General features: G+C 45.3%; 1 protein-coding gene across 1 annotated transcript in view; it reads left to right on the plus strand.

The window, feature by feature from the left end:
- Window positions 1-12144, plus strand: part of TMEM42 (transmembrane protein 42) — a 38889-nt gene extending 26745 nt beyond the window's left edge. The window contains exon 3 of the mRNA XM_063452098.1: window positions 11922-12144. Coding sequence (XP_063308168.1) covers window positions 11922-12065 — 144 coding nt within the window. The 3' untranslated portion in view covers window positions 12066-12144. The remainder of the gene's footprint in view (window positions 1-11921) is intronic.
- The last annotated feature ends 944 nt before the right edge of the window (window positions 12145-13088 follow it).

Consider the following 13088-nt stretch of genomic DNA (forward strand, 5'->3'; position numbering starts at 1 on the left):
TAAGGAGGGCGCGGCGCCCCAACTAAAAAATCGACACTATCCGAATAATTTTTTTTCTAACCATTCGACGGCCCACAAAGCTGGAACGGCCATAATACTAGCTGCTGAGCTCGAATTTAAGGAACTCGAACGTACTCAAGACTCCCAAGGTCGATACCTCTTTTTAAAAGGGGTCATAGCAGATAAGATATACACACTGGCCAACATCTACGCTCCCAACCGACGTCAAGCTCCTTTTCTCCGGAATACTTTACACATTCTGGAGGACTTTACAGACGGCATCCTAATTGTGGGGGGAGACTTCAACGTCCCCCTAGACCCAGTGCTGGATTCCTCGTCGGGACACAGTTGCATCCCACAGAGCAGTATTTGGTCTATACGTAGATCACTGGAGGACCTGAGATTGGTTGACTGCTGGAGGACGCTTAACCCTTCGGTGAAGGATTATACCTACTATTCCGCCCTTCACAATCGCTACTCGCGCATAGACTATCTCTTTATCACACAAGAGGGTCTCTCCCGTCTGCTTAGATCGGACATAGACCCACATGGTCGGATCACGGCTCGGTCTGGATGGAACTGGAGTCTCCCCTGTTCCGCCCATCATCCTGGACCTGGAGACTCAATGAGGCTCTGCTACTGGATCCCGCCACTACAGATCAAATAAACCAGGAGTTGGAACTCTACTTTCGGGAAAACGATGTACCTGAAACGTCACCGATATCTGTGTGGGAAGCCCACAAAAGTGTCATCCGCGGCTCTTTCATCCGCATCGCGTCACAAAAACGAAAAGCAACCATGGCCGAGATGACCGACTTATACTGGAAGATAACTTCACTGGAAAGTCAACACAAACGGTCACAGCTGAACGAAGTCTATGGGGAACTGATGGAACACAGGAGAAAACTTAGAGACCTCATCACACGAAAACATCTTCGCAACTTACAGCGAACGAAAGGGTTTTACTATGCCCACGCTAATAAGGGGGGAAAATACCTGGCTAGGCTGCTAAAGGGCCCCATGCCCCGCAGGCAAATACGGAAACTAAGATTAGCCTCAGGCGAGGTGACCCCCTTTCCGCAGAAGATAGCTGATGAGTTCCGGATTTTCTACCAAAACCTTTACAATCTGCGTCCTCCCCTTCAGACGACACGAGACGAAAGCCAATGCACGCAAATATCGGACTATTTAATCAACACAGTCACCAACAAGATTGACCAGGACTCAGCATCCGTGCTTGATGCACCGATTAGCTTGGAAGAGCTGACGGCGGCCCTCAAAGTATCCAAATCAGGCAAGGCCCCGGGCCCGGATGGCTTTTCGACTGGCTATTATAAGAGCTTCTCCAACCTCCTGCTGCCATGGCTGACTAAAGCGATTAATGCGGTGGGTGAAGGAGGGAGCCTGGGCGCGGAATCCCTAGCGGTGACCATCACAGTTTTGCTCAAGCCGGGAAAGGACCCTCTGCTCTGCGGAAGCTACCGTCCCATCTCCTTGTTAAACACAGATGCCAAGTTATTTACGAAGGTTATAGCAAGCAGACTCAACCACCTCCTACCGGACCTGATTGACGTAGATCAGACAGGCTTCATCCCGGGACGAGAGGCTAGGGATAGCACGCTGAGGCTGTTCTCCATCCAACAACACGCCAGGAGGACGAAAACCCAACTACTCCTCTTATCAACTGATGCCGAAAAGGCATTTGATAGGGTCGACTGGACGTACATGATGGCCACTTTACAACAGATGGGATGTGGGCAGAGGTTCCTCACGTGGATATCAGCCCTCTATAGTAAACCACATGCAACTGTGAGAGTCAACGGGTCTACGACTGCTGACTTCGGGATTGGCAATGGCACCCGTCAGGGCTGCCCTCTCTCGCCACTTCTGTTCGCAATGACACTGGAACCTCTTCTCCAGGCGATTCGCTTAAACCCGAACATACAAGGATATGAATGGCAAGACACACACCATAAAGTAGCCGCTTACGCGGATGACCTCATGTTCTTCGTAAGAAGTCCTAGGACAACGCTACCTTATCTACTCGCGGAATTCGACACATTTGGTAAAATCTCGGGCTTCAGGCTTAATCTCTCCAAATGTGAAGTCTTGAATATCACGATCCCTACGGAAGACTACACGTCTCTTGACTCGCAGTTCCCATTCCGTTGGTGTTATGGCAAAATGAAGTACCTGGGAGTCTGGGTGGCCACAGCCCCGGACGACACTTATCAAATCAACTTTGTCCCCCTCTTGAAGTCAATAGTGGCTGATCTGAATAGATGGTCGTACCCACACATAACATGGCACGGCAGAGTGGCTGTACTAAAAATGAATATCTTACCGAGAGTTCTCTACCTCATGCAAGCAATTCCTCTGGCCATACCGAGCACCTTCTTCTCCTCACTGAAAACGGCGCTAATTAAATTTGTGTGGCGCGGAGGCCGTTCCAGAATCCGTCACGACATACTTTGCCGGCCGCAGAACCACGGGGGACTGGCACTCCCGGACATCAAGAAGTATCACCAAGCCACGATATTACAGCGGATACTGGACTGGCACTTGGACCCCTCGTCGAAACAATGGGTAGCGCTAGATAAAGGCCTACTCGGACCATCGCTCGAAATGGAGATATAGGGGACTGCACGGGGACGGATATCCAACGAAGACAACGGAGGCCCGATACAACAAACGCTGCTCGGATGGCGGTCGCTGAGGAACCTGGGCCACATTTCGCCTACCCCCAGCCCCATGATCCCGCTGACGCATAACGCGTCTTTGGGGGGAGGACTACCATCGGGCGCATGGCCCATCGCGAGCACTAGGAAATACATTCCCATCTACCAAATTCTCGAAGGGGGCGGAATGCGAGACCTGACCACGCTATTGGGAATAAAACCCAGGACTCCCCTCACGGTCCTCAGATATCTACAAATACAACATTATTACAACTCGATACCACATAAAGATCGCTTACATCGGGACCTCACCTGGTTTGAAGACCTCTTCAACCAGGGCGCCCCACTTAGCCACACAATCTCGGCTTTATATCAACACTTACATATCGGGGACAAAACTCAGGCATCCACTTTCCGCCGTCAATGGGAAGAACAACTTGGAAAGGTACTTACACCTGCACAATGGGATACGGCATTGCTATGGCAACAGAAAAGCTCTATGAGTTCATACTACCAGGAGGTCAACTACAAATTGCTCTCATTGTGGTACAGGACCCCAACCTTGCTGCACCGGATCTTTCCATCGATCACCCCATTGTGCTGGAGATGCCAAGCAGAACGCGGCACGCTGATACACATTTGGTGGGAATGTAGGGACATCGTCCCATACTGGGCGATGATTAAAGGAGCCATAATCGACATTTTGGGAGATATCCCAGAATGGAACGCAGAACTGGCCCTACTACACATCTCAACGCAATCCATCCGGACCTATAAAAGATCTATATTACGCCACTTGCTTAACGCAGCCAAAGCCAATATACCAGCACACTGGAAAACGAGCGACACGCCGACAAAGAAAGAATGGATCCGCAGGGTGGAGGACATACATGGAGCGGAAGACATTCACGCCTCCCTGACTGGCCGTGAAACAAAACATATGGAATTGTGGCTCCCATGGTTCACGTACATTACCCAGTATAGACAAACAACTGATTCCTTTGAGCCCGCTGATGGGGGGACGGCTGACATGGGCTCTACTTGACGCAGATCACCTCACCCTACACCCCTTCCTTCTACATCTACCTCCTCCTGTCCCTTTTCCACCTCTATGATTGCTGAGTTAAAGGGTCCCAGGACCTGGGGGAGGAGGGCCGAGATCATTGTGAAGTGTTATTGAAACATGCAAATCTGCTACATCTTAACACAATATGGGCTCCTAACCCACACGGGACCCGTTCACCTGCCCAGGTTTTTGGGGTGCGCGAGATGCGCTCGGACACACACACTGTTACAACACGAGTAAATATCTGGGACCCCACACGTCCGCAGCTAACAGCCCTGCACCTCGTAGACCTACATCATACTCACTTTGCGCTAACACTGATACACACTGTAATGACATAGTTCCACAGCTCATACCTGACAATTGCATTGTCTTCAACAAACTTATGTAATTCACATCCAGGGATATCCGCGCACCGCGGGCTCTGCCAAGAGAAGCAACAACCATAGCTTAGTACACCAGTAACAAGGGCTGTAGGACACCCTCCCGCGGAAATTCGTAGGCAAACTATGGAAACCAATCCACACCGACCTAGCTTGAGGGTGACTCTTACCTCAATAATGTATCCCTATACGACCGGATACTTACCTTACAGTGACGCTAACCACGATACGCGACTACACCCGCCAACTCAACGTGCTAGGTTTACTTTGTGAGAACATTACGGACCCACAAATCAGAACCCAACGGGAGTCTGAAACCCACCTTTCTTATACTTGCCTTGACACTACACCCAAATGTTCGTGTAATACAGTGCTATGTGACTCTCATGTTAATGTGTTGGGAGCGGTATGCCCCATATACAACCAATGCTTGTCTACTGCATATAATCTTGTTGATCGAAACTTTTAGTTTGATACATACATGTTATTCTGTCTACTGCTACCATCTCGCACTGTATAATACCCAGGCTGTAAACATTATGTTGGAAAACTATTCTTATCTTGCCCGGAGACCTGCGGGTCTCTCTATCGAAATGTATGCAGAATTCTACTTGTCTCACTGTCTTAACTTTACCTACAGACAACAGAAACCTGCGAGTTTCTTACTGTTTACCAATTAAATGCTTTTCTCAACATGAAAATACCTTAATAAAAAGATTTACAAAAAAAAAAGTAATCGCTCTTTCCAGTCCCTGCACTCAGTAAGTCAGAATATCACGATTCCAGATTCTGTAATATTGTGCAATAATTTGAGAACACAATTTGTGAACACTAAATTACCTGACTTTTCCTTATCTCTCTTGTCATAGACTGTAACACTTGGGCTCACACAAAATGGAGTTTGCTTGGTTAAAGAACTTAAACAATGTAATTTAAAGTAATAGTAACAGACAATTATATGCTCACTAGTTACAATTCAACTGTCAGGGTACCTGTGGTCTCTACCACCGAAAGAGGTAGAGACTTAGCTGTTCCTCCATCCAGACGGTCTGATGGCTCCCTTCCCCGCGGTCTATCCGGTCATGCTAGGCCGGCCGCGAGGGAGTGACTGCCTTTTACAGCATCTAGGCAGGAAGTAGTCATCAGGACACTCCCCCGGAACGACCTGTCAGTCAATTGCCGCAGGACCAATCAAGACGCCTCGGAGGCGTGGTTACTGCTCTGAACAGGGTATTTAACAGAGCTTCTTTCATTAGCTCATTGCCCTGTCGTGGTTCTAGCTTGTTCTAGTCACTCAGTGCTTGTGTATTCTATTATCCCTTTTGGTTTTGACCCGGCTTGTTTACCTTACTCTGCTTATCTCTGTTACCCTTGATTCGGCTTGTCTCTCGCTTACCTGTCTTCTGTTACCCTCGACCTCGGCTTGTCTTTGACCATTCTATACTGTACTACTTACGTTAGTCCGGCCATTCTAAGGTCCGGTATACGTATCTGGCTACTGTTTGTACTCTGCGTGTTGGATCCCTGTCCCGATCCTGACATAACGACAGGGCCAATGGATCCTGCAAGTACAAACAGTAAGCTGGCTGCTCCTGATCCTAGGTTTGAAGCCATGGATCACAGAATGGATCAGATGGCGCTTGCGCTACAGGCTCTATTAGCTTGTGCCAATAACCCACCAGAGGAGATACGTAATACCCCTGTTTCTCCTGTCGGTTCAGGTCTAGAGGTAGCCACAGTGGGTGCTTCTTCTCACATTACCCCCTCAGTACGCTATGGTGGGGCTCCTGAGAAGTGTCGTGGTTTTTTAAACCAAATTAGTATCCACTTTGAATTGCAACCTCGCTCTTATCCTACAGATAGGGCAAAAGTAGGATTTATTATCACCCTACTCATTGAGAAAGCTCTGAGATGGGCCAACCCACTATGGGAGAACGATAACCCATTAGTTTATAACTATAACGCATTTGTAGCTGCTTTTAGAAGAACATTTGACCCTCCAGGTAGACAGGAGAACCGAACACTGGTGGATTATGCACTAGAGTTCAGGTCTCTGGCGGCAGAAATCAAGTGGAATGAGCAGGCGTATATGGATGTATTTTTGAATGGCCTATCTGATGTAATCCTTGATGAGGTTGCTACCAGAGAACTCCCTGAGAATTTAGAGGATTTAATTTCGTTCATCTCTCGTATAGATGAACGTCTAAGAGAGAGACAGAACACTCGAGAGAGGAACCAGAGACCTTCTTTTAGGTTAGCTCCCGCTTTTCCAAGTCCTGACTCCACGATATCTTTGCTTACTGAACCTATGCAGATAGGGTATACCCGCCTCTCTGAGGAGGAAAGACAGCACAGGAGAAGAGAGGATTTGTGTATGTATTGTGGGGCCAAGGGTCATTTACTCTCGAACTGTTCTAACCGCCCGGGAAACGCTCGCACCTAAGTCTCTCTAGAGGACAGGCCTTGGGTGTTTCTATTTTGTCCTCTACTCCTAATTATAAAGATCACAGGCTTCTGCTACCAGTTTCCTTAACTTGGGGGAAGGAAGTAGTAAGGGCTATGGCATTGATAGATTCCGGTGCTGCTGAGAATTTTATCGACCAAGCCTTTGCTAGTAAGAACAATTTCCCATCCCAGCTAACGGAGACACCTTTGGCCGTTGAGGCCATAGATGGTAGACCACTACTAGACCCTGTTATCTTTCGTGAGACCATACCCATTGATTTAAATGTTGGTATCCTACACGTGGAGAATTTATCTCTTATGCTCATTTCGTCTCCTTCCGTTCCCATAGTTCTGGGGTACCCATGGTTGAAAAAACATAACCCTATTATCGATTGGGAGTTAGGAGAGATACTCTTGTGGGGCCAGGGCTGCCAGGATCGGTGTTTGTGCAAGGTTTCTCCATTAGCTAATATTAACATACCGGAGAATCCTATTCAGTCCACAGAAAGACAAATACCAGACCTTTACCTAGACTTAAGGGCAGTGTTTGACAAGAAGAATGCCGATTCTTTGCCTCCACACAGGTCATTTGACTGTAAGATTAAGCTTCTACCCGGCACTATGCCTCCGAGGGGCCATGTATATCCTTTGTCTGTTCAGGAAAACTCGGTTCTAGAGGAGTATATTCGGGAGAATTTAGAAAAGGGATTCATCAGGAGGTCTTCATCTCCGGCCGGGGCTGGGTTCTTTTTCATTAAGAAGAAGGATGGCACGCTGAGACCATGTATCGATTACCGAGGCTTGAATAAAATAACTGTCAGAAATGCCTATCCTATCCCACTGATTACCGAGTTATTTGATCGTCTTAAGGGCTCCAAAATCTTCACCAAGTTAGATCTCAGAGGGGCTTACAATTAGGTGAGAATCCAGCAAGGTCACGAGTGGATGACGGCATTCAATACCCGGTATGGCCATTACGAATACACTGTTATGCCATTTGGACTATGCAATGCGCCTGCAGTATTTCAAGATTTGATTAATGAGGTACTTAGGGAGTTTCAGCATGATTGTGTTATTGTTTACCTGGACGACATACTAATACACTCTAAGGAGCTTGAGACTCACCATAGACAGGTCAGAAAGGTATTACACAAGCTGCTGCAACATGGTCTATATTGCAAATTGGAGAAGTGCAGTTTTGATCAGTCTCAAGTAGACTTTCTTGGATACGTGATTTCTGGGGAAGGTTTTAAAATGGATCCTGTAAAACTCCAATCTATTTTAGACTGGCCCTTGCCCAAAGGACTCAAAGCTATCCAAAGGTTTATTGGTTTTTCCAACTACTATAGGCGCTTCATTAAAGGATACTCCTCTATCATTGCGCCTATTACCAATATGACCAAACAAGGGGCTGATACTAAGTTCTGGTCTAAGGAAGCTCTTGGTGCTTTCAAGACTCTCAAGGAACTTTTTGCCTCGGCTCCCATTCTAGTCCATCCTGATACGACTCTGCCTTTCTTGCTTGAGGTCGATGCCTCTGAGACAGCAGTTGGGGCTGTTCTGTCTCAAAGGTTAGGGGTGGATAAACCGTTACACCCTTGTGGTTTCTTCTCTAAGAAATTTTCTGGGCCTGAGAGCAGATATGACATCGGGGAAAGGGAACTGTTAGCAGTCATTAAAGCCTTAAAGGAGTGGAGACATTTGTTGGAGGGGACCCTACACCCTATTACGATTTTGACGGACCACAAAAACTTGTCCTATATTGGGGAGGCTAAGCGCTTATCCTCTAGACAAGCTCGTTGGTCCTTATTCCTGACTCACTTCAATTATGTACTGACTTACAGACCTGGTTCTAAAAACTCTAAAGCCGATGCATTATCTCGCCAATATGAACCTTCTACTGTACCTGAACCAGTTCTTTCTTCTATAGTTCCGAAATGCAATATCATTGCTAATACGAATCTCAGGATTCATTCTCCATTACTGGCTGAGATCATTAAGTTGCAACATCTAGCACCTAAACAGACTCCTGCGGGCCGTCATTTCGTTCCTCCTGCTCTTCAACTGGAACTTTTACAGTGTTTACATAATAGCAAGATGGCGGGACATCCTGGTATTCGCAAAACTTACGCGTTGATCTCTAAGGACTTCTGGTGGCCTGCTTTACGGAGGGATATTGAGGAGTTCATCGCTGCATGTGAAGTTTGTACTAAAACCAAACAACCCCATACGCTTCCATGTGGATTCCTGCACCCCTTGGAGGTTCCAGAAAAACCATGGTCCTGTTTGGCCATGGACTTTATTGTCGATCTACCTATCTCTAAAAGACAGACTGTTATCCTCACCGTGGTTGACAGGTTTACTAAGATGGCACACTTCATTCCCCTGCCTAAACTCCCGTCTTCTCCCGAATTGGCAGAGATATTCGCTAAGGAGATTTTTCGCCTACATGGGATACCCTCTCAAATTGTATCGGACAGAGGCTCCCAATTTGTTTCCCGCTTTTGGAGGTCCTTCTGCTCTCAACTTGGTATTAAATTAAACTTTTCTTCTGCCTATCATCCTCAGTCTAACGGAGCTGCTGAACGTACCAACCAGAAAATTGAACAATATTTACGATGCTTTGTTTCTGAACACCAGGATGATTGGGTCGGTTTGATTCCTTGGGCGGAGTTTGCACACAACAATCTCGTTTGCGATTCTACTCATTCAAGCCCCTTCTTCATGAATTATGGTTTTCATCCGTCTATTCTTCCTTCGGATTCTCCTTCCCAGGGGGTGCCGTCGGTTGATGTTCATGTTGCCAATTTGAGGAAGTTGTGGGATCAAACTCGACAAATCCTTGTGCACAACTCTATGTTGGTTAAGAAACACGCTGATAAACGTAGAAGGGCGGCTCCGGTCTTTGTTCCAGGTGATAGGGTATGGCTGAGCACGAGGAACATCCGTTTAAAAGTGCCATCCATGAAGTTCGCTCCTCGTTATATTGGACCCTACAGGGTGCTGACCCGTATCAATCCAGTTGCGTATCGTTTAGCTCTTCCTAATACCTTACGCATCCCGAACTCGTTTCACGTTTCATTGCTGAAACCACTCATATGTAACAGATTTTCCTCCACAATAGCCCCTCCTCGCTCCGTTCAGGTGGAGGGTCAGGAGGAGTTTGAGGTTAACTCTATTATTGATTCTCGAATCTCCCGGGGGAGAGTACAATATCTGGTTGATTGGAAGGGATATGGTCCTGAGGAGAGGAGTTGGGTACCTCAGGAGGATGTTCATGCTCCCCGTCTCCGCAGGGCGTATCACTCTCGCTTCCCATCTCGTCCCGGTTCATTCCGCCCGGTGGGCGTATCTGAGAGGGGGGGTACTGTCAGGGTACCTGTGGTCTCTACCTCCGAAAGAGGTAGAGACTTAGCTGTTCCTCCATCCAGACGGTCTGATGGCTCCCTTCCCCGCGGTCTATCCGGTCATGCTAGGCCGGCCGCGAGGGAGTGACTGCCTTTTACAGCATCTAGGCAGGAAGTAGTCATCAGGACACTCCCCCGGAACGACCTGTCAGTCAATTGCTGCAGGACCAATCAAGACGCCTCGGAGGCGTGGTTACTGCTCTGAACAGGGTATTTAACAGAGCTTCTTTCATTAGCTCATTGCCCTGTCGTGGTTCTAGCTTGTTCTAGTCACTCAGTGCTTGTGTATTCTATTATCCCTTTTGGTTTTGACCCGGCTTGTTTACCTTACTCTGCTTATCTCTGTTACCCTTGATTCGGCTTGTCTCTCGCTTACCTGTCTTCTGTTACCCTCGACCTCGGCTTGTCTTTGACCATTCTATACTGTACTACTTACGTTAGTCCGGCCATTCTAAGGTCCGGTATACGTATCTGGCTACTGTTTGTACTCTGCGTGTTGGATCCCTGTCCCGATCCTGACATCAACTTTCTGAATATGTTACAATATGTTGGCTATAACAGTGTAGCTTGGCAGCAAAGTAAAGGTTTAGGTTTAATGAGTAGGACACAAAGATTAGACAAGAGAGAATTGTAGGTCACATGGGGCAGACTAGCTAAGGAATGCAGGATTAGCAAAGAGCTGTGGAGTCCATAAAGCGCTTTGGTGAGATAAGAGTCTTAGAACAATGGAAATAGAAATTAGATGATGGTGACATTTACTGTGAGTTGAGTGCTTGAGACAAAGTCCGTTTGGCTGAGAATTGAGGATTATCCAAGACCGTGGTCGTGACTCGTAAACTGAGGTCTATTACTGGTATTGCAGAAGGACACAAGGATGATACCAGAGAATAGTCAGATAGTGGGAGCCTGGGTAAGAAGCCAGCGAAGAAGGAGAGATACAAGGTTGGTCCGTATACATAGTCAGGAACAAGAGCCATGGTCTGAAGCCACGATGAAAATGAGTGACCAGACAGGTTACTTTTGGTCCCACATGATCTGTATGACACACGGCATGGATAATCAATTAATGAGCAATGTTTAAATAGGCAATCGTCATTGCAACAACCTGAGACAATAAAAGTGACGCTCCAGACCCCTAAAGCACATCAGCTTGCTGAAGTGCTTTATGTGTGAAGCGTGTTTCCACTTTCTTTTCTTTTAAAAAAAGTGTACATTTAAATATAAATTGATTAACCTTGTTACACGACCCTGGCTATTAATCAGACAACTGGTCCTTTTACTTCCTAATTGTTTAGCTCAGTAGAGCTAAACTCAAGAGGCAGGCAATTGCTCAGAGCACCTGCTTTGCAGAGACTAATCACTGAGCTGCATTGGAATGTTTGTGATTTGACAGCCACAAAAAGTCTGGACGGGGTTAGAACAGGAGGGCTTGCAGAGCCTTCAGACAAAAAGTCTACAGCTTTTTTAAGCTGTGTTTAGATATAACTACAATAATTAAATACATACATATTTACATTTGGGGTATATCTATTAAAAAGTAATTTATATATTTGAGCACTGGATTGTCCCTCTAAGCATTTAATAATTACATCATGGAGCAAGAACTATGAGGCTACGTTAACCCATACTTGTGGGACATTCTGACACAGTGCAGCTTAGGAATCCTAATGGCTATTTAGGCCCAAATACTCTCATTTAAAATAAAAATAAAAAAATCTTAAATTCTGCTATTTTGGCCTAAAGAAAAAATGTGTCGTTTTTCACAACTTCCAGCTTATTGAAAATAAGTCCGCTTGAGTTAGATAACATGTAGACCAACTAGCAATAGCTAAAGGTATCGTTGCTTAATTATTATTATTATTTTTATTTTATTTTTACTATTTTCCAGATATACTTTATTTTTGTGTGGTTTTACTGGTTATGTTCTTTTGCTTATATGTAGGCTTTTCTGGGAAAGGTGCTGTTTGGAGAATCTCGTGCACTGCTCTGGTGGGTGGGAATTTCAATCACACTCTGCGGACTCCTGTTGCTTCATAAGGAATCCCCTCCCTTGGAAGGAACAAGAGAATCTAAAAAGGAGAACTAATGAACTCTGACAAGGAAAACATGCAAGCATGTGAATATATTTAATAAAAAGATGTTAAATAAACTTTTATACTGAATAACTTTTATAAAACTGTTTGTGTGTTTAATTTAACTGATCTAAATGTGTAAGAAATGTTACAGTGTCCAAAAAGAAAATCAAATGTGTTTAAGGTTTGTAAATTACAATGGAATAAAAATGTGGGATTACTGCTCCTAGGTGTGTTAAAATACACTTATTAACTCCTTTGTGCAATGTATGAGGAACAAGTATAAACATGCAATAAGTGAAAAATATACAGAGCAGCTGTATGTAAATGGTGTTAGTATTGGAGACGGGAAGCATATACAAGAGACTAATGTAGAAAAAGTAACACAACATAAAATATAGATATATGTAAAGTTTAAAACTTTTAAAAGATGGTTATATATATATTTATAAAAAAAAACTAATACAATTAAATATCATAACATTATAAGAAATTAATGATAAAGAAAATATAGATGAAAATGTATTCATACTTACCGTAATTTTCTTTTCCTGGCTATTATTCATGGCAGCATATACATATGGGTTAGCTCCTAGTTGTTCTCCTTTGCCCTGCTCATCGTGGACTGTAATTCCCTCATCAATAAGTGGCTGTGAGATCCACCTTGACGATTGATATAGGATACATTTGCATTCATATTTGAGCAAATTCGGACCCACTTGTTCTTCAGCAACCTTTCGAAGTGAAGAAGTGCACTGAAAATGATTAGTAATTCCAAAACACTGGATGGAAATATTGTTCCTTCCCTTATCCACAGACCTTGTGTAACGTGGTCCAGACAATGTGTATCCAATCCTTGAAAACTGGAATCTGAGCTTATAATTGCCCAATGAAGTTCTGTTCATAGGAAACCCAGAGACATATTCTCTCTTTCAGCTACCAGGTAAGGTGTAACTCCACTTCAGTGGCTGGCTCCAATTCATCTTTCTCTTGTTGAACTGAGATAGGAAGGACCTTTGAGGAATCCTGAGATGCCA

The sequence above is a fragment of the Pelobates fuscus genome, chromosome 4 (genome assembly GCF_036172605.1).
Source record: "Pelobates fuscus isolate aPelFus1 chromosome 4, aPelFus1.pri, whole genome shotgun sequence".
Lineage (NCBI taxonomy): Eukaryota > Metazoa > Chordata > Amphibia > Anura > Pelobatidae > Pelobates > Pelobates fuscus.